The sequence below is a fragment of the Schistocerca nitens genome, chromosome 3, assembly GCF_023898315.1.
Source record: "Schistocerca nitens isolate TAMUIC-IGC-003100 chromosome 3, iqSchNite1.1, whole genome shotgun sequence".
Classification (NCBI taxonomy): Eukaryota; Metazoa; Arthropoda; class Insecta; order Orthoptera; family Acrididae; genus Schistocerca; species Schistocerca nitens.
Genome location: NC_064616.1, coordinates 725,232,166 through 725,255,112, shown reverse-complemented (window position 1 = coordinate 725,255,112; position 22,947 = coordinate 725,232,166). Strand labels below are relative to the sequence as shown.

Genomic DNA, 22,947 nt, shown 5'->3' with positions numbered 1-22,947 from the left:
AACTACCATGTCAATAGCAGTGCACTATAAAGACATACTCTAAATTCTCTATTACACGAATCCTTAGCAAAAAACGTCAGGCAGATTGCTACAAACTTCCCCAAAGCTTACACAATGTGACAATGATGTAAAACTTTTTTACAATGTGTGTTGTACTGTTACGCAAGAATTTTACTACCATGATGTCCGGTGCCTTCATAATGCAAAGTTAAAATTGAAGTTCACAACCAGTTTGATTCTGTAGTTATCACAGCAAAATGAACAAATAAATAAATCTGGATGATGTATTAGAGAAAGAGCTCCACAAACTGAGCAAATCAATAATGCATTGCTCCACCTATGGTCCTTGTGTATGCACTGATTGATCGGGATATTGGCTGTCCTCATGAGGGTTATCATGCCAAGTACTGCCCAACTGGTGTGTTAGATCGTCAAAATCCAAAGCTGGTTGGAGGGCACTCCTGTTAACAAGTGAATTATGGCAGGGAAGGCTTTTAGATCTGCACTAAATTTCAAAATGCAGTACAACTAAGAGAACAGGATTTGATGCTAAACAAGCTTTCACATTTGCCATTTGGTTTGAGAATGGTAAAACAGAACTGCCGACACCAGAACACAGGATGCTACCCATAAAAGGTATAGCTCACAAAGGAACACTCCACAGAATACTGAAAAACATATATGGCAAGCAAAATATTGACGAATAGCTATCATTGGTGAAAACTAAGAATGGGTGAGCTGGGGAAGACAGAAGTTGAACGTATTATCTAATGTGTGACGGCGTATTGTACTAAAGATCAAGTATCATGAAACTGGAGTGGAAATTGTGCATACCTGAACATGCTGTAGATGATCTCATATGGTATACACACTTAAGCTGTAGACACTTTAGACCCAAGAAGTGCCTGGAAAAATTGAGACAAGACTGTTCTGACATTTACTGACAACATGTGAAATTTGTGAAACAAAACAAGACTGTTACCATTAAATATAAAGGTTGTGTGTACCCTTTGTTGGCAAAAGGATTAAACAGACAGTAGTGCTTCAGCTACTAGGACCTTTCCCTAGGCTGACATGAGGAACAATACAAGTTGTAACTATCAAGCTTTTCTCGATATATACAAAACTGTACCCACCAAAAAAGGCCACGAGCAGCACGGTAATGAAAGAATGGAAGGATCTGTCTCATAAATGTCTGTATATCAAAAAAATTTGTCAGTGGCCATGGTAACCAGTTTGAACGTAAGAAATGGGCCCAGACTAAGAAGACATCATGTACAGCCACTGTTTATTTAATGATAGAGACCAGCATCGAAAGCTGTGGAGTGAGTTATGAGAGAGAGAAACTACATATGTCAGGTGTAACAGTCATAATCAAAAAAGGGTAATGGAGTCAGTTAAAAGGCAATTTTGAAGAAGTTGGGTTGGGTTGTTTGGAGGAAGAGACCAAACGTCAAGGTCATTGGTCTCATAGGATTAGGGAAGGATGGGGAAGAAAGTCTGCTGTGCCCTTTCAGAGGAACCATCCCAGCATTTGCCTGGTGCAATTTTGGGAAATCACAGAAAATCCAAATCAGGATGACCAGACGCAGGATTGAACCATCATCCTCCCGAATGTGAATCTAGTGTGCTAACCACTGCGCCACCTCACTCGGTTTTGATGAAGTAATCAATAATGAACCACAAGATTCTACAAAAACTCTGGTTAACAGGGAGCCTATCAACCTGAAGAGAAAAATCCTAATGAACTACACTGATGATGAGATATGGGAGGAGAAAATCAGGTGGAACAAATGCTAGTGAAGAAGGCCGATGCCGTGAAGCCACAGTATGACAAGCTGATGCATCAGATAGTGTATAGAAGGGAGACCATCTCCTGGTTAGGTCACATGTTCAGTTAAAGAACGCTAATAACAAAATTAAATTCCATCAGTCCACAAACGTCCTTAAATATTGTTGAAATTATGCACATGACTATATACGAACTGGCAAAATTTATGAAAGAGAACATGTTTAAAATGTCTGTAAATATTATATGATAGAAGAAGAGGCGGAAGAAGACAGCGATGATATTCACCACGATTCAATTGAACGTGATGTAGGACAACATGAAGAACAGCGCTGTCCACTAAAGAAAAGAACTGTTAAGTCCATGAACAGTGATTAATATAGTATTTGTGTTTTTTAACTCTGTGTCACTGTGTCTTATGAGTAGTGACAGCAGCAAAGTAGATTTGTTTTGTGAACAGTGAAAGGTTTTTTAGATATTTATGAGGGTCGTAGTGCGGCAGCCACAAAGTCAAAGATTGTTTTGAAAACCACACTGCATCACTAAGCATGATACTGTTGAGGTGGTGGTATGCCATTGCCTTCCTCCAACCTTCGAACTGACTTACCGTTCACTTGCAGCAGGACCTACAGTTTAACACTGATTCTGATCCACACTGCAACTCTGCATTCTTCATATCAGCTAACATCACCAGAGGCAAAAGAAGTTATAAGTGACAAATGAAAATCTTAGGATTGACCAAGGATCATGCCAGAGACCTTTGGATTTGCAGTCAGGCACTCTAAGCTGAGCCACCGAACCCCATGGAAATAGTAATGGAGATTAAATATGAGTTTAGAAGTTTTTTGTCAGTTGCTAGGATGACAGCAAGTAAGTATTCAGTTTATTTATGGATGGTGCACTACACATGAAATCAATGGGAAAAATCAATATCACATTCTCAGTAGCACCTGTTGGTGATACATATTATTATTATTATTATTATTTCTTTACTTTCTCAGACTTTTTAGAAGTCTGGTTAAGAATGGAGTGACGCGGACTTTTTCAAGCGTCACTTCCTTTTTGCTGTACGGTACATGTTATATTGCATTTAGGAACTTTCGGGTAATTGAACATGTATCAATAATTACGGATTTCTGTAATTGTATATATATATGTTTGGATGTAGCTGTATTGCATTGATGTATTGGTGGATATTGTGTGGTATGACTCCTGTAGTTGATAGTATAATTGGTATGATGTCAACTTTATCCTGATGCCACATGTCTTTGACTTCCTCAGCCAGTTGGATGTATTTTTCAATTTTTTCTCCTGTTTTCTTTTGTATATTTGTTGTATTGGGTATGGATATTTCAATTAATTGTGTTAATTTCTTCTTTTTATTGGTGAGTATGATGTCAGGTTTGTTATGTGGCGTTGTTTTATCTGTTATAATGGTTCTGTTCCAGTATAATTTGTATTCATCATTCTCCAGTACATTTTGTGGTGCATACTTGTATGTAGGAACGTGTTGTTTTATAAGTTTATGTTGTAAGGCAAGCTGTTGATGTATTATTTTTGCGACATTGTCATGTCTTCTGGGGTATTCTGTATTTGCTAGTATTGTACATCCGCTTGTGATGTGATCTACTGTTTCTATTTGTTGTTTACAAAGTCTGCATTTATCTGTTGTGGTATTGGGATCTTTAATAATATGCTTGCTGTAATACCTGGTGTTTATTGTTTGATCCTGTATTGCAATCATGAATCCTTCTGTCTCACTGTATATATTGCCTTTTCTTAGCCATGTGTTGGATGCGTCTTGATCGATGTGTGGCTGTGTTAGATGATACGGGTGCTTGCCATGTAGTGTTTTCTTTTTCCAATTTACTTTCTTCGTATTATTATTATTATTATTATTATTATTATTATTATTATTATTATTTCTCTTTCCTGTCTCAGACGTTATGTCTGGTTAAAAATGGAAAGTGACGCGGACCTTGATCAAGCGTGACTTCCTTTTACCTGTGTGATATGTGTTACATTGCATTTAGGAATTTTCGGGTAATTGAACATGTATCAATAATCACAGATTTCTGTAGTTGTATGTATACGTTTGGATGTAGCTGTATTGCGTTTATGTACTGGTGGATACTGTGTGGTATGACTCCTGTAGTTGATAGCATAATTGGTACAATATCAACTTTATCCTGATGCCACATGTCCTTGACTTCCTCAGCCAGTTGGATGTATTTTTCAATTTTTTCTCCTGTTTTCTTTTGTATATTTGTTGTATTGGGTATGGATATTTCAATTAGTTGTGTTAATTTCTTCTTTTTATTGGTGAGTATGATGTCAGGTTTGTTATGTGGTGTTGTTTTATCTGTTATAATGGTTCTGTTCCAGTATAATTTGTATTCATCATTCTCCAGTACATTTTGTAGCGCATACTTGTATGTGGGAACGTGTTGTTTTATTAGTTTATGTTGTATGGCAAGTTGTTGGTGTATTATTTTTGCTACATTGTCATGTCTTCTGGGGTATTCTGTATTTGCTAGTATTGTACATCCGCTTGTGATGTGATCTACTGTTTCTATTTGTTGTTTGCAAAGTCTGCATTTATCTGTTATGGTATTGGGATCTTTAATAATATGCTTGCTGTAATATCTGGTGTTTATTGTTTGATCCTGTACTGCAATCATGAATCCTTCCGTCTCACTGTATATATTGCCTTTTCTTAGCCATGTGTTGGATGCGTCTTGATCGATGTGTGGCTGTGTTAGATGATACGGGTGCTTCCCATGTAGTGTTTTCTTTTTCCAATTTACTTTCTTCGTATCTGTTGATGTTATGTGATCTAAAGGGTTGTAGGAGTGGTTATGAAATTGCAATGGTGTAGCCGATGTATTTATATGAGTGATTGCTTTGTGTATTTTGCTGATTTCTGCTCGTTCCATAAAGAATTTTCTTAAATTGTCTACCTGTCCATAATGTAGGTTTTTTATGTCGATAAATCCCCTTCCTTTCTGCTTAATGTGAATCTTTCTGTTGCTGAATGTATGTGATGTATTCTATATTTGTGGCATTGTGATCATGTAAGTGTATTGAGTGCTTCTAGGTCTGTGTTACTCCATTTCACTACTCCAAATGAGTAGGTCAATATTGGTATAGCAAAGGTATTTATTGTTTTTGTATTGTTTCTTGCTGTCAATTCTGTTTTCAGTATTTTTGTTAGTCTTTGTCTATATTTTTCTTTTAGTTCTTCTTTAATATTTGTATTATCTATTCCTATTTTTTGTCTGTATCCTAGATATTTATAGGCATTTGTTTTTTCCATCGCTTCTATGCAGTCGCTTTGGTTATCCAATATGTAATCTTCTTGTTTAGTGTGTTTTCCCTTGACTATGCTATTTCTCTTACATTTGTCTGTCCCAAAAGCCATATTTATATCACTGCTGAATATTTCTGTTATCTTTAGTAATTGGTTGAGTTGTTGATTTGTTGCTGCCAGGAGTTTTAGATCATCCATGTATAGCAAATGTGTGATTTTGTGTTGGTATGTTCCAGTAATATTGTATCCATAATTTGTATTATTTAGCATGTTGGATAGTGGGTTCAAAGCAAGGCTGAACCAGAAAGGACTTAATGAGTCTCCTTGGTATATTCCACGCTTAATCTGTATTGGCTGTGATGTGATATTATTTGAATTTGTTTGGATATTAAGTGTGGTTTTCCAATTTTTCATTACTATGTTTAGGAACTGTATCAATTTAGAATCTACTTTGTATATTTCCAATATTTGTAGTAACCATGAGTGGGGTACACTATCAAAAGCTTTTCGGTAATCAATGTATGTGTAGTGTAGCAACCTTTGTTTAGTTTTAGCTTGATGTGTCACCTCTGCATCTATTATCAGTTGCTCTTTACATCCTCGTGCTCCTTTGCAACAGCCTTTTTGTTCTTCATTTACAATTTTGTTCTGTGTTGTATGTGTCATTAATTTCTGTGTAATGACTGAAGTTAATATTTTGTATATTGTTGGTAGGCATGTTATGGGGCTGGGTTTGCTGTGTCTGCTTGATCTTTAGGTTGCAGATAAGTTATTCTATGTGTAAGTGTATCAGGGAATGTGTATGGGTCTGCAATGTAACTGTTAAATAATTTAGTTAGATGTGAATGTGTTGAAGTGAACTTCTTTAGCCAGAAAATTGCTATTTTATCTTTTCCAGGGGCTTTCCAATTGTGCGTAGAATTAATTGCTCGGGTGACTTCATGTTGCAAAATTATCACTTCGGGCATTTGTGGTATCATCTTGTATGTGTCTGTTTCTGCTTGTATCCACCGTGCATGCCTGTTATGTTGTACCGGGTTTGACCATATGTTGCTCCAGAAGTGTTCCATGTCTGTTATGTTTGGTGGGGTGTCCATTTTAATGTGTGTGTTATCTATTGTCTGGTAAAATTTCTTTTGGTTTGTGTTGAATGTTTGGTTTTGTTTCCTTCTATTTTCACTTTTTTTGTATCTTCTAAGTCGTTTGGCCAATGCTTGTAATTTCTGCTTCTTTTCATCTAATTGCTCTATCGCTTCTTGTTGTGAGATTTTACCTAACCTTTTTCGTTTTTTGTGTGATATTTCATTTCTTATAAATTGTGTTAGCTGTCCGATATCTTTTCTCAGTTTTTCTATTCCAATCTGTAGCCTGTGTTGCCATGCTGGTTTTGTGGGTTTTTTCCTGTGTGTTGGTTTGTTCTGATCTCTGCCTAGTGTGTATATTTAGTGTAGTGAGTGCTCCTATATAAACCAGTAGTTTTAACTCTTCCATAGTTGTATTTTCATTTATTTTGTTGTGTATGTGTTGATAATTGTTACTGTTGTTTCGACTTGTGGGTTATTTGGTGGTCTATGCAAGAATGGTCTAATGTCTGTATTTGTGTCTTTGTATTCTATATATATATGTCAGCTGAAATTTTTCTTCTATATCTAACATGTGCGTCACCTCGTGTTCTATTTGTGCTTGTTCTGGTGGCTGTCTTAAGATTTCGTTTTCCTTTTATTGTTTAATTGATGCATGTTGTTCTTTGTTTGTTTGCTCTGGGATGTTTGAGTCCATTATTTTCTTCTTCTTCTGATTGCACATTATTTTGTTCCAGTATTTGTTGTACTTTTTGTTTGATGTTTTCTAATTCTGACTGGGGTATTCTGTTATTTTTGATTATTACACGGATCTGATCAGCTAGTCGTCATTCTGTTAAAATTTTTAATTCTGGGTATCTGGTAATAAATTTTGTATATACTTGTGATCTGTATCCAGTTGTGTTTGTTCCTAAGTTTGTTGCTTGGTAATAACAGAACATGAGGTGTCGGTTAACTTCACCTGACCATCTCATCCTCTGTCTGTTTTACTTCTAGGGTGGTTGCAGGAAGCATATCCTGCAAAGCACCTCTATTTGGATTTAAATCATTTTCCGTGTGGCTAGCAGTGTCGTTACCATTGTGGACGGGCATAGGGTTCAAGCGTCGTCCTCGACCATGACAGCGCGTGTCCGAGGCTTCATTAGTTCTGTCCTGAACCAACTAATCACACTAAAAGGGGGGTTAGCCCTATTAGTGGTTTGTTCTTTTCGTCGCCTTTTACGACTGGCAGAACATACCGGAGGCCTATTCTTTTGCCGGGCCTCCATGGGGTTTATTATTATTATTATTATTATTCTTTACTTTCTCAGACGTTAAGTCTGGTTAAAAATGAAAAGTGACGCGGACCATGATCAGGCGTCACTTCCTTTTAACTGTATGGTATGTGTTATATTGCATTTAGGAACTTTCGGGTAATTGAACATGTATCAATAATTACTGATTTCTGTAGTTGTATATATACGTTTGGATGTAGCTCTATTGCATTGATGTATTGGTGGATATTGTGTGGTATGACTCCTGTAGTTGATAGTATAATTGGTATGATGTCAACTTTATCCTGATGCCACATGTCTTTGACTTCCTCAGCCAGTTGGATGTATTTTTCAATTTTTTCTCCTGTTTTCTTTTGTATATTTGTTGTATTGGGTATGGATATTTCGATTAGTTGTGTTAATTTCTTCTTTTTATTGGTGAGTATGATGTCAGGTTTGTTATGTGGCGTTGTTTTATCTGTTATAATGGTTCTGTTCCAGTATAATTTGTATTCATCATTCTCCAGTACATTTTGTGGTGCATACTTGTATGTAGGAACTTGTTGTTTTAAAAGTTTATGTTGTAAGGCAAGCTGTTGATGTATTATTTTTGCAACATTGTCATGTCTTCTGGGGTATTCTGTATTTGCTAGTATTGTACATCCGCTTGTGATGTGATCTACTGTTTCTATTTGTTGTTTACAAAGTCTGCATTTATCTGTTGTGGTATTGGGATCTTTAATAATATGCTTGCTGTAATACCTGGTGTTTATTGTTTGATCCTGTATTGCAATCATGAATCCTTCTGTCTCACTGTATATATTGCCTTTTCTTAGCCATGTGTTGGATGCGTCTTGATCGATGTGTGGCTGTGTTAGATGATACGGGTGCTTGCCATGAAGTGTTTTCTTTTTCCAATTTACTTTCTTCGTATCTGTTGATGTTATGTGGTCTAACGGGTTGTAGAGGTGGTTATGAAATTGTAGTGGTGTAGCCGATGTATTTATATGAGTGATTGCTTTGTGTATTTTGCTAGTTTCTGCTCGTTCTATAAAGAATTTTCTTAAATTGTCTACCTGTCCATAATGTAGGTTTTTTATATCGATAAATCCCCTTCCTCGTTCCTTTCTGCTTAATGTGAATCTTTCTGTTGCTGAATGTATGTGATGTATTCTATATTTATGGCATTGTGATCGTGTAAGTGTATTGAGTGCTTCTAGGTCTGTGTTACTCCATTTCACTACTCCAAATGAGTAGGTCAATATTGGTATGGCATAAGTATTTATAGCTTTGGTCTTGTTTCTTGCTGTCAATTCTGTTTTCAGTATTTTTGTTAGTCTTTGTCTATATTTTTCTTTTAGTTCTTCTTTAATATTTGTATTATCTATTCCTATTTTTTGTCTGTATCCTAGATATTTATAGGCATCTGTTTTTTCCATCGCTTCTATGCAGTCGCTGTGGTTATCCAATATGTAATCTTCTTGTTTAGTGTGTTTTCCCTTGACTATGCTATTTTTCTTACATTTGTCTGTTCCAAACGCCATACTTATATCATTGCTGAATACTTCTGTTATCTTTAGTAATTGGTTGAGTTGTTGATTTGTTGCTGCCAGTAGTTTTAGATCATCCATGTATAGCAAATGTGTGATTTTGTGTGGGTATGTTCCAGTAATATTGTATCCATAATTTGTATTATTTAGCATGTTGGATAGTGGGTTCAGAGCAAGGCAGAACCAGAAAGGACTTAATGAGTCTCCTTGGTATATTCCACGCTTAATCTGTATTGGCTGTGATGTGATATTATCTGAATTTGTTTGGATATTATGTGTGGTTTTCCAGTTTTTCATTACTATGTTTAGGAACTGTATCAATTTAGGATCTACTTTGTATATTTCCAATATCTGTAGTAACCATGAGTGGGGTACACTATCAAAAGCTTTTTGGTAATCAATGTATGCGTAGTGTAGAGACCTTTGTTTAGTTTTAGCTTGATATGTCACCTCTGCATCTATTATCAGTTGCTCTTTACATCCTCGCGCTCCTTTGCAGCAGCCTTTTTGTTCTTCATTTATAATTTTGTTCTGTGTTGTATGTGTCATTAATTTCTGTGTAATGACTGAAGTTAATATTTTGTAGATTGTTGGTAGGCATGTTATGGGGCGATATTTAGCTGGGTTTGCTGTGTCTGTTTGATCTTTAGGTTTCAGATAAGTTATTCCATGTGTAAGTGTATCAGGGAATATGTATGGGTCTGCAATGTAACTGTTAAATAATTTAGTTAGATGTGAATGTGTTGAGGTGAACTTCTTTAGCCAGAAATTTGCTATTTTATCATTTCCAGGGGCTTTCCAATTGTGCGTAGAATTAATTGCTCGGGTGACTTCATGTTGCAAAATTATCACTTCAGGCATTTGTGGTATCATCTTGTATGTATCTGTTTCTGCTTGTATCCACCGTGCATGCCTGTTATGTTGTACCGGGTTTGACCATATGCTGCTCCAGAAGTGTTCCATGTCTCTTATGTTTGGTGGATTGTCTATTTTTATGTGTGTGTTATCTATTGTCTGGTAAAATTTCTTTTGGTTTGTGTTGAATGTTTGGTTTTGTTTCCTTCTATTTTCACTTTTTTTGTATCTTCTAAGTCGTTTCGCCAAAGCTTGTAATTTTTGCTTCTTTTCATCTAATTGCTCTATTGCTTCTTGTTGTGAGATTTTACCTAACCTTTTTCGTTTTTTGTCTGATATTTCATTTCTTATAAATTGTGTTAACTGTCCGATGTCTTTTCTCAGTTTTTCTATTCTGATCTGTAGCCTGTGTTGCCATGCTGGTTTTGTGGGTTTCTTCTGTGTGTTGGTTGGTTCTGATCTCTGTCTAGTGTGTATATTTAGTGTAGTGAGTGCTCCTACATAAACCAGTAGTTGTAACTCTTCCATAGTTGTGTATTCATTTATTTTGTTGTGTATGATTGTGTTAATAGTTTTTATTGTTGTTTCGACTTGTGGGCTATTTGGTGGTCTATGCAAGAATGGTCTAATGTCTGTATTTGTGTCTTTGTATTCTATATATGTCAACTGAAATTTTTCTTCTATATCTAGCATCTGTGTCACTTCGTGTTCTATTTGTGCTTGTGCTGGTGGCTGTCTTAAAATTTCATTTTCCTCTGATTGTTTAATTGATGCGTGGTGTTCTTTGTTTGTTTGCTCTGGGATGTTTGAGTCCATTACTGTATTTTCTTCTTCTTCTAATTGCACATTATTTTGTTCCAGTATTTGTTGTACTTGTTGTTTGATGTTTTCTAATTCTGACTGGGGTATCCTGTTATTTTTTATTATTACACGAATCTGATCAGCTAGACGTTGTTCTGTTAAAAATTTTAATTCTGGGTATCTGGTAATAAATGTTGTGTATACTTGTGATCTGTATCCAGTTGTGTTGGTTCCTAGGTTTGTTGCTTGGTAATAACAGAACATGAGGTGTCGATTAACTTCATCTGACCATCTCATCCTCTGTCTTTGTTTTCCTTCTAGGGTGGTTGCAGGAAGCATATCCTGCAAAACACCTCTATTTGGATTTAAATCATTTTCCAGTTGGCTAGCAGTGTCATTACCATTGTGGGCGGGCATAGGGTTCAAGCGCCGTCCCCGACCATGACGGCGCTTGTCCGAGGCTTCTTTAGTTCTGTCCTGAACCAAGTAATCACACTAAAAGGGGGGTTAGCCCTATTAGTGGTTTGTTCTTTTCGTCGCCTTTTACGACTGGCAGAACATACCGGAGGCCTATTCTTTTCCCGGGCCTCCACGGGGTTTATTATTATTATTATTATTATTATTATTATTATTATGAACAGTTATAAAGGCTACCACTGACTGCCATAGCATGAAAGATTAATCTGGAAACGCAATACAGCCATGACAAGCTTCAGTGCTAAATTGAAACTAAACATTTTACCGTTATCAAGAGCATGGTTGGGTCTAGGCATTGGAAGTAACACACTTTCCTAACAAATTCAATAAATGAAATAAAATATGTACAGTTATTCTTTCAAATGAATATTTTTCTACTTAAATCTGAGGAACTTTAATATCCACAAAGTAAAGAGAAATGCTTTTGTTAAGGAAACATGGCCATATTTCCCAATGAAACATGTTCTCCCTGTTAATCATTCTTTATCCATGTCCAATAGCCACCAACCAAACTGCTGAAATTAAGCATGAGCACAAAATATAGAGGACAGGAGGTTACATATACTGGCAGTTGTTGCTCTCAATAATTAACACCTACCTCAGCCTGAAAAGGATCTACAAAGATGGGTCTAGACAGTGCACACAGCCTTTTTAGAACCAAATTGGGACTCTCCTCTTGCGGCATGATGTACATGTCGACAAAGGAACATAAAACTATTCTCACATATTGCCATTCAATAAGCTGCCTTAAGTATTGAACCAATGTTACCCATGAATTATCCTGTTGTCATACATTTAAGACCTACTGGACGAAAGTTACAGTGTAGGCACCAAGATAAACTTTGTTTGAATGCCATTCATGATAGTATCCAGAAAATTAACTCACTGCTTAAAAAACTAAGGACATGTAGAGAAATCAAAAGACAACAAAATTTACGACGACGACTACACCTACACCTACTTTGACCCATCTTAAAAGTTTGAGGCATACACTGGCATCAAACCACAACCACACTCACTATCACCTTTCGCATAACTTCTGCAATGCATTAACCCATTATATTTTTGTTTCTTGTACTAGCTATAGGGTCAATCCATATGAAATGGTCCAGTGATGGTTGCTTGACCATTTTTAAATATTTTAACTTTTCTATGTGATTGCCCTATATCTGAGAAGTTCAAACCAGTTTTTTTAAAATAATTTATCTTTCATCTTTACTGGATGGCAGCCATCTTTATTTGTAGGTGCATGATGATTTTTCAGTCTGGAGACATTAGCGACAACTTTAATATCTCTGCACTGGGTTAAGTTACAACATTGCAATTGACATGATTATTTTTAGAAAAGTGTCCTCTACAACATTGTCTATTACACAAAATACCCTAAATTCAAAAATAACCAGTCAAAATGACCTCCAAAGTTTGGTATCCAAATTTTCAAAAATCCACTTTTTAGACCCAAAAATAACAAACAAGGAGTGATTTGTGAGAGTCTATCTTTTTCCTATAGTTAGATATCATACACTACTAGCCTCATATAGAGCAAGAACACTTACAATTGATAACTTACAAAAACTCAAAAGTCGTCACTATGTTTCTAAAATCCAAAGTAAGTTTTTGAAGGACAAAAAAGCACAACTTCATGAAACTAAATGCATAGTGCTTGCTGATTTTGCAGAAAATTTTACATTTGTGATTCAGGATGCAATACAAGGGTACCACTGGGTCAATGCCCAGGCAACAGTGCATCCATTTATTCTCTACTTTAAAATGAGAAAGATGGAGTTTGCAACCCTTAAATTTGCTTTCTAAGTGACTACTTTGAGCACAACACTTTGGCTGTACACGTGTGTCAAAAGTATGTAATAAATTACATAAAAGAAAATTTTCCCAAGGTTGAGAAGCTGATATATTTTTCAGATGGAAGTGGTAGTCAGTATAAGAACAAAAAGAATTTTTCAAATCTGTGCAACCACGAGGTAGACTTTAGGTAGGAGGCTGAATGGCACTTTTTTGTATCTTGCCATGGTAAAAATGCATATGATAGAGTAGAAAGTACAACAAAATGTGAAGTAAAGCCAGCCTATAAAGACCAACCAGAGACCAAATTTTCACAATACAGGACATGTATGTCTTTTGCAAGGATAATATTAAAGGCATTACCTATTTTCTAATCAAGAAAGAAGTGGTTCTGCATATGAAAACAACACTTCAAACCAGATTTGAAAACTGTATAGCAATAAAAGGATCAAGGCATTTCCACAAATCCCTTGGCATTGCAGAAAACTTAGTTTGAGGCTATGTAACATCAGAAACTATAATTTATGAGGATCATTGTATCGGTAAAATTACATCTCTGTCTTTAACATTGAATGACATAGGGGCACGTGTGTATGATGGACAGTAGTGGCTTGTAAAGGTTGAAAGAATAAGTTTGGAAAACAATGTTTTTGTGCATTTTTACCGCCCTGCTGGCCCAAGAATATCATTCAAGAAATCTACTAGTGACGAAGTTTGGATACCAATGAAAAATGTTTTAAGGAAACTTTCAGTGCTTGAACTTACCACAGCAACTGGGAGGTCTTATTCTATATCACAGAAGCTGTCTGAAGAAATAAGTGTTCTTAACATTCACCACCAGGTTTAGGAACAGTCGCATCTCGAAGGATGTTAATTGAAAATATTTACTTTAAGTTTGTCAAAATAATATAAATGTTAATATCAGTGATGTTTCCACTTTTTGTATATAATTCAGTACCTTACTTCAATAATAATTGATTATATCCCACCAATATAACAAATAAATAGGCAACAGCCATAAGATCAGTTGTAGAGTAATGTGAATTATCTCCTCATTTTCAAAAATTCGTATCATCAGATATCAATGCTGAAATTTTTACAGTACTTTGCTATCATATAGGTGTACAAACTGTGCAAAAATCATATTTTTATATTCAGTCCCACCTGAGATAACCAACCCCAAACTTCACAAAAAATGAAAATTTTCAAATTTCAAAAATTTATAAAATGTTAAGGAAACATTTGTAAGTGTTCTTGCTCTATATGAGGCTACTAAAGTATGATATCTAACTATAGGAAAAAAATAGACTCTCATAAATCACTCCTTGTTTGTTATTTTTGGGCCTAAAAGGTGGATTTTTGAAAATTTGGATACCAAACTTTGCAGGTCATTTTGACTGGTAATTTTTGAATTTAGGGTATTTTGTATAATAGACAATGTTGTAAAGGACACTTTTCTATTCATATTTTTGCTAACGTCTCTCAACTGAAACATCGTCACACACTTACAAACGAAAATGGCCACCATTCGGTAAACCTGAAAGGTAAAATTTTTTAAAAAACTGTTTTGAACTTCTCAATTATTGGGTAATCACATATAAAAAAATTAAAATATTTTAAAATGATCAAGCAACTAACTTAATTTTTATTGGACCACTTCATTTGGATTGACCCTACAAGCTGGCTGCCCTCACAGGGGGAGATGTGTCTTGTCCAAGCCACCAATGCACTACCCCGCCAGTTGCATGTTTTCAGTCCCAGCATCGTCTGCATACCACAAAGGGGCCAACTTAAAGTGGGTACAAAGTACATTATACTGGCCGCTTGACTATCCCGGCTTTATATTACCCACACCTCCTCTGAATTACAGAGCTCATCATGAAAGTAAGCACATATAGGTCACACAGCTTTCTTACAGTATCACAACAACATAGAAGTAGTGAATTGTGTCAACTGACCAGCCAGCACTAGACATGGCAAACAGTCAATATTGATGGGCGAGGGGCCAACCAGTGGGAAGTGAAGGGGACCGTTTTTGTACAATCTTGAACTGTCTAGTTGTATGAGAGTGGCAGTAGTCTCACATCACTAATAGAACTCTGACCTACTGAAAGCCTTGATAAATGCCTTCTACTGATACCACCCAGTAGGGATGAAGAATATGATCTTGAAGTTTAGGTGCTTAAAAATTATCATTGCCAAGCAAATTTAAGCGTCTAAATGCCGAATACAGTGTATCTAGGTACTTACAAATTTTTGTCAATAAGTGCATTCTTACTCTTCATGCTCATCAACTTTGAAGTAACCTGACTTCTGAACACTTCTCGTTCTTCACTTGGTGCCATACGTTCTTCATCTTGGGTGAAAACGCGTACAGTCCCATCACTGAAACCATAAAAATTATTAATTACTCCATTGTGTTCTCTCTGAATAGAAGATAATAGATATGTTAATGCTACTTCTTTATATCTTCATAGGACACCTAAGACCTACTCTTTCACATCTATGACTTTTTTCCAATCTGTGAACTAATTTTGATGTAGTCAGGTTGTGTAAGAACCCATATCTGTATTGTAACTATGTTCTAAGACTATTAATCATGCTCAGTGATAATTACCAAGCAGAATATTTCAAAATTTCACCTAAACATTACAAGTATAATACACACACAATTTTGGATGATGTTTGGTTCATGGGGCACTCAACTGTGCTGTTATCAATGCCCGTACAAATTCCCAATCGTTGCTCAGTCCAAACTCACCACTTTCATGAATGATGATGAAATGATGAGGACAACACAGTCAGTCATCCCTGACCCTGCCGGAAATCAAACCTGGGACCCCATGCTCGGGAAGGAAGAATGCAACCACGAGGGGAGGATACATATAAAATACTTAGAATCTTAAAAGCAGTATGAGGAGAAGACGAGATGAGCAGTCAGCTCCATTTTGCTCATGTAATGTGTGTTGTCAACAAATTAACTGGGACCCACATTTTGTGCTAAATTCTGTGCTAAACGGACAGCACTTGCATATGTTAAGATTGGCTGACACATACTTAAATGTTTGGTGCAACCTCAGAAGAAATTGCCTGATAAACTGATAAAGAGACAAGATGGTGCACATCATTGTAATGAATTTCAGTTCTCTGTAGAACTAAAAACATCTCTGGTTATCACCGAGTTACAGTATTTTTTTCCATCATGAAGTATGACTGCTGCTGTTGTAAGAACACTATTTGCCTGATCTCTTGTTATTTATGCCAGCTGAGGCCACCTGCAGATTTTTTTTTTTTTTGGCACTTCACGGTGGCCCTTTTCTGTGTTGAAGGCTCGACACCATCAACACTGAATAACGAGCTGAATAATTTGTCTACACAATTACATTTAATGTTATTTTCCTTAGTGCAGCCCTATTTTGCAAAGATTAACCCCTGATATGCCCAATAATGACCTTATCCTATACAAGGGTTGCCAACTCAACCAGTCCTCACTGTGGTCAGTAGGTTATGTTACAGCTGCAGCCTGTCTTTTTCAACAGTGGTTCTTTCCACATTATAAAAAAAACTCTTTCTTGGCATCCGTCATTGCAGGAGTGTTCCTGACCATAAGAGGGATCGGTTCTTTCCTGCACCCTTTTATTTATTCCCTTGTTCGCTTCAGTTTCTCTTCAAATAGCAGCTATTCCTGCTAGGTAATACAGTCATTCACTTGCCGTTGATGCAAACTGCCTGTTATAATTCAGTCTACCTTGTTCGTGTGTATAGAGCTATACAAACAAAACAAGCATACTCTGCCACAGAAAGATCTTGCTGAGAATCTAAGAAAATACAGATCCTATATAAAATGATTAAGCATGGGGGAGGCTTCTATTCAGTTACTCTTAGACCAGGCTGTTGTGGCAATAAAAGACAGCAAAAGGAATGGAGGACTCAGAAATAGGCATCCTTCCTGCTGAATAGTGGGTGAACAAATTAGATACAAATAAGTCACCATATCCAGATGGAATCACAATTAGATTTTACAGGGTACTCCTCAGCACTGGTCTCATACTTAGCTTCCATGTATCATGAATCTCTTGCTCAGTGGAAAGTTCCAAGCGACTGAAAAATAGGCCAGATAACTCAGATGTGTAATATGTGTAAAAGAATGAGCCCACAAAATTACAGACCAATATCTTGAATGTCAGTCTGCTTCTGATCTAGGGGCCAAGTAACAAATGTGACATTAGTGCTCATAAAAACATAAGTTTGATCATATTTCTGTTCTCTTTTTCCTATGTTTCAAATTTGAATACCTTTTTAGTTTATTCTGTGATTGTTATATTGCAAGTTTAACTGCACACTGAACTTCCAGTAGTCATTATCTATGTTTGACTTTTGCTGGCATACTCACCTCATGCTCACAGCGAACTGCACACATCTACAGATATTCTAGACATCCAAGGTGTCTACCTCAGACCATGTACTTGGTCCCTCTGATCATTACTGTCAGATAAAGCTAAGGACAGGCTTGGTAAAATCCATAAAACTGCAGGCCAACATAAGGACATTCTTGGAACATACACAACACTTTTCTGGGGCATTGGCATACTGAACATGGGATGAAATGTATACTGGAAAACACTGTAGATGCTAAGTTCTCAACATTCTGCACAGAGTTTAAATTAATTTTCAAGTAGGCATTTTAAAACATAGCCAATTCAACAGCAGCAGCTAAGTAACATGGATGGATAACTGTGGGTATCTGAAAGTCCTCACAGAGACAAACTTCTCAGTTACAAAATAGCTACCCTAATTCACAATTCCTGGATTACTAACACAGTTACAGAAATATATACAGAATGGTACTGTTTGCCGCAGAAAAGCTATTCAATTACAAAATGATATATAACTTAGAAAATAAAAGCAAAAGTAGAGTGGGATACCATTAAAAATGAAAATGGGAAAGTCAGACAATTATAACAACATACAAGTAAGAGATGGGGGTAAAATAATGGAAAACCCTCATAATTGGTAAATTTTTAATGCGGCTATTTCTTTGGTACTGAAGAGTAGCTGCAACAAAATCTTCCTAAAACACATGTAGCACTCACCATGACCCATACAGCAAGTACAATTCTGACGTTTCTCACAACAGAGCTTTAAGCCAGGAGCAGAAAACAGAAATTAGAAAATAAGAAGCCATCTGGCTTAGATGAGGTTCCATTTTGTTTTATAGATAGCATACATGCCCCGTATACAAACATAAATACATGCGTCTTTTTAACCCTAGAACTGCCGGGCTGGGTCTGTGAGACGCACTGGTTTTTGTTTCACTGAATTTATATTCTTATAGTTGCTGATTTGGCTCGAGCGCCCTGCTACCTTCCTGAAACATCCGAGAGAAAGCATTATTGTTGTGAATAAGGTTTTTCCTTGCTTAGTCATTGTTTGGCAGTCTTTCAAAAAGCGTGCGGGTCTGTCAGACCCAGCCCGACCATTTACGTAACTAATTCCTGTGAGTGCAACCCCATTTTTATTTTGGTGTATCATTGATTAACTAGTTATTTTGTGAACTATGTGTGATGTCCTAACACTGAATTATCATTGTCAGTAGTCTGCAGTATAACATGGCAAGAGAAAGTCTTTCTTACAGTGAAATTTGCAGAATTTTGTATGATGATCAGACTAAAGCAGACAATTCTGATGCGGACCCAGACTTCAAAATAAACAGTTATCATGACAGCAATAGTGAAATAAGTGGTGATGAAGAGGAAGAAGATGTTCAGTCATCTGCCGACACCGATGCACCTGCTATCGCTGATTCAAGTACAGTTCCTCTAACTGACTCAGGTACGTCACCTATACGCTATTACAAAAGGAAGGAAGGAAGCTACTGTGGCGAAAAACCCGTGTTTCCCACAAAGTGTTCGAACAAGACATCGCAGCATAATTACAATGCATTTGCCTGGAAGTATTCGAGCCGCAATGGATGTACATTCACCGCTAGAATTATGGCAGTTATTTTTTAGCAATGCATTGATTGATACAGTTCTTGAATCAACCAATATCTATATTGATTCAGTTCGAAACAATTATGCAAGTGACCTGAACATGGCTAGGCCTGCCGGTTTTGATGAACTGAAGGCATATTTTGGCCCACTTTACTTAGCTGGAACATTGTATGGCGGTAAAATGAATATTGAAAACTTTTGGAATACAGATGGGACAGGAATTGAAATCTTTCGTGCAAGTATGTCACTGAAGAGGTTCAGATTTTTGACTCGTTGTATCAGGTTTGACAACATCCATACAAGGGAAGAAAGAAAAGCACAAGATAATCTTGCTGACATAAGAACCATTCTTGATATGTTTGTCTCCAACTGCAAAGTATATTTTGCTCCGTCAGAAAACGTTACTGTGGACAAAATGCTTGTTCCATACAGAGGCAGATGCAGGTTCAGGATGTATATCCCAAATAAACCTGCCAAGTATGGGATCAAGGTCTTCATCCTGGCTTTTTCTAAAACGTACTACATAAAACATTTGGAAGTTTATGCAGGTGCACAATCTCAAAGACCGTACAAAATCAGTAATAAGGCAGATGATGTTTTCCATCTTACAGACCCAGTAAAAGAGTCTGGAAGAAATCTAGCGATAGACAATTGGTTTACTTCTTACCCATTCGTCAAAAAACTATTACAAGAAAAGAATATTACTGTTGTTCGTACGTACAAAAAAAAGCCTGAAATTCCGTTTGACTTTTTACCCAAAAAGTCTAAAGAAGAGTACTCAAGTATGTTTGGATTTCAAGAAGATATCACATTACTTTCATATGTACCAAAACAGAACAAATCGGTATTCCTTTTGTCGTCAATGCACCATGATGATGAAATTGACAGTGACAGCGGTGGAAAGAAAAAACCAAGTATAATAACGTACTACAACAAAACCTTGGGCGGCACAGACGTCGTTGATGCTGTGTGTGGTGAATATACTGTTGCTAGAGGGACAAGACGGTGGCCTCTGTGTATCTTTTTTCAGTTGTTGAACATTGCAGCTCTCAATGGCTACATTGTGTTCAAAGCCAACAAAAAATATCAGTTAGACGAGAATACCTCAGAACACTAGGAAAGTTTCTCATAACACCATATTTGACAATGCGCGCAACCCAACCAAACCTCCCACACGATATTCGCAGGCTTGCCTCTAACCTCTCCAGTACCGAAGAACAAAGAATAGCCGAAGATCCACAACCAGGGAAAAGGGGAAGATGCTACAAATGCAAGGACAGCAAAACTAAATACTTTCGCAAAGTTTGCAAATTGTGGTTATGCTTGGCACATGCACTGATGGTTTGCGGCGACTGTTTTGAAAGGTGATAACTTTAGAGGACAATACTTCGTGAACTATTCTTCAAATTCATGATTTCCATTTATACAACGAAAATTCATCATTTTTGCTTCTTATTTCTACAACTTACTCTCATTTATAATCTTATTTCAGTCAAATTTACTTGTATTTTCAGTTTACTGACATTTAGTACTACAAAGATGTATATGTTTCAATTTTTTTTCAGTAATTTTTGTATGATGCAAAAAGCTGAACTAATGTCACTATAGCATGTAGTAGTGCCTCATCAAAATAAAAATTTGACATTTGATCTAAACATACTATTTGTCATTTGTTACAAGTGATTTATTTATTGGGTACCACAGACCAAGTCCGACCGTTCTTGACATTATTTTTCACCCGACCATTCTAGGGTTAAGATAGACTAATGAGTTACATGAATAGACTAATGAGTTACATGAATAAATACACCCAATTTAACAAGCCAAACTTTGGCGTCCAATGTGTGAGGTATACAATGTGACAATTACAGAATTCACAGGCTTGTCTCACATTTGGCATTACCCCCAAAGGCCTCACACTTAAAGTTCCCATCTCTGGCTGCAACCCTTCCTTCCATCAGTCCCTATACCAGTTCCAAACTGAACAATCCATTGCCCTCACCCACCTAATCCTGCACCTACACAAGCAGGAACAGCTCAGCACAGCTTCATCCTGCTTCTCCACTGCATTCAGTGAAACCATACATGAGGCACTTGTCTATCATCAACTCAGCCAATGAACACACCCGTCAACTCCTATGCTTAATAAAAGTCCTTAATCTTTCCTCTCCCACAGCCACACCGGCTGTTCAGAGCATCCTCCTACAGGCCAACCGTAAATTAGAACAGCATGCCACCCTCCACCTCAAAAAACTATCCAATCTCCTGGTTTCCCACCTCCGGAAAGGCAACTCACTCACCCTTCACAACCTTTCCAGCAAACCTCAACCTCCTCTCATTGCACACAAACCCAGTCTCTCCCATCTACTCAATCTCCCACTTCCAGCTCCACTCCCTCCAAAACCTCAAAATTCCTTTCAACACAATCTGGAACCACAACACCCTAATTCAGTAGTTAACCTTTCCTCCAAACCTCTCTCCCAATCCGAAACCTCTGTCCTATCCAAAGGCCTCACCTTCAGCCCCACTCCCAGATTCAACCAAACAGCCCTCGTCAAAGATTTACTGTCCTACACCCGTACTCTCTGCTGGAAATATCACTTTGCCACGAAGAAAAATGATCCTAATCCTACTCCTAATGTTCCAACTCCCCAAGACACCATCCAAATTGAACCCTGCCTGGAACAGTTCCGTCCTCCGTCACAGCGGGACCCACCTCCTCTTCCTCAAAATCACCCTCTCCAAACCTTCCAGGAATTTCTGACTTCCAGCCTTGCATCTCAATCCTTCTTAAAAAACCTTAATCCTACACCCAACATCACCACTGCTGAAGCCCAGGCTATCCGTGATCTGAAGGCTGACCGATCCATCGTCATTCTTCCGGCGGACAGCCTCTATCAGCCCTTCATCAGTAACCTATCCAGAATGTTGTGTATCGCTGTTAATGTACAACCAACATCATCAGAGAAACTACCCTGAGGCAGAACCGAGGATAGAAACCTGAGAACAATGATTAAATGGGCATTACTGTTGTCAGTAAACAGTACCATGAGTGAATGGAATAAGTTTGTTTCCAAAAAAAAACACACAATGCACACTGTTGACATTTGCACTGTAGTGTACTATTTTCCAGTGCAATCAAGATACAAACCTAAGTGGGGCAAGAGACAAAACCAAATGCAGTAACTCTTTAACAAGCCACCAGAGGCAGTTTGTCCCTTATACCAAAATTCTCAAGCTCCGAAAATTGTTTTAATTATTCAGAACAACTTTTCGCATTGGGTTTGTGAGATATGACAAACTAGCCAAGTGAAAAGCCACCAATTCCACAAAACTTAAGTTCTGTTAAGAGAGTAACATGACCCACACCTGGACTTAACAACTCGCTGGTGAGTGAGTGAGTCTGAGCATTTGCACCTGCTCACACTCTTACCCATGAGTCGAGCACTTGCACTGTGACACGTGCATTCTAACGTCTGTCGAATATAAAATTTAAAAACTTGAGAACAATGTGAGATAGCATTCTGTCCCCAATTTTAAGTAAAATTTTGATGGCTTAGTTACATTTCATATACTGCAACGTATGAGCTAAAATCAACCATATGGGAAGTTTATGCAAACACACTAAAATTTCATACAATGTTTTAATCCGTCCGATGCAGTGCAGTAAATATGATGAATAACAAAAAGAAATTCAGTCTTTTATCGAGTGAACATACACTATGTGATCAAAAGTATCCAGACACCTGCCTGAAAATGACTTACAAGTGTGTGGCGCCCTCCATCGGTAATGCTGGAATTCAATATGGTGTTCGCCCACTGTTAGTCTTAATGAAAGCTTCCACTCTTGCAGGCATATGTTCAATCAGGTGCTGGAACGTTTCTTGGGGCATGGCAGCCCATTCTTCACGGAGTGCTGCACTGACGAGATGTATCGATGTGAGTTGGTGAGGCCTGACAAAAAGTTGGTGTTCCAAAACATCCCAAAGGTGTTCTATAGGATTCATGTCAGAACTCGTTACAGTGATGTCATTGTT

At 37.2% G+C, this 22,947-nt stretch overlaps 1 protein-coding gene across 1 annotated transcript in view; it reads right to left on the bottom strand.

Moving 5' to 3' along the window:
- Positions 1–22,947, bottom strand: part of LOC126248696 (phospholipase A-2-activating protein) — a 133,240-nt gene that overhangs the window by 65,593 nt on the left and 44,700 nt on the right. The window contains exon 6 of the mRNA XM_049949977.1: positions 15,168–15,302. Within this exon, the coding sequence (XP_049805934.1) occupies positions 15,168–15,302 (135 nt within the window). The remainder of the gene's footprint in view (positions 1–15,167; positions 15,303–22,947) is intronic.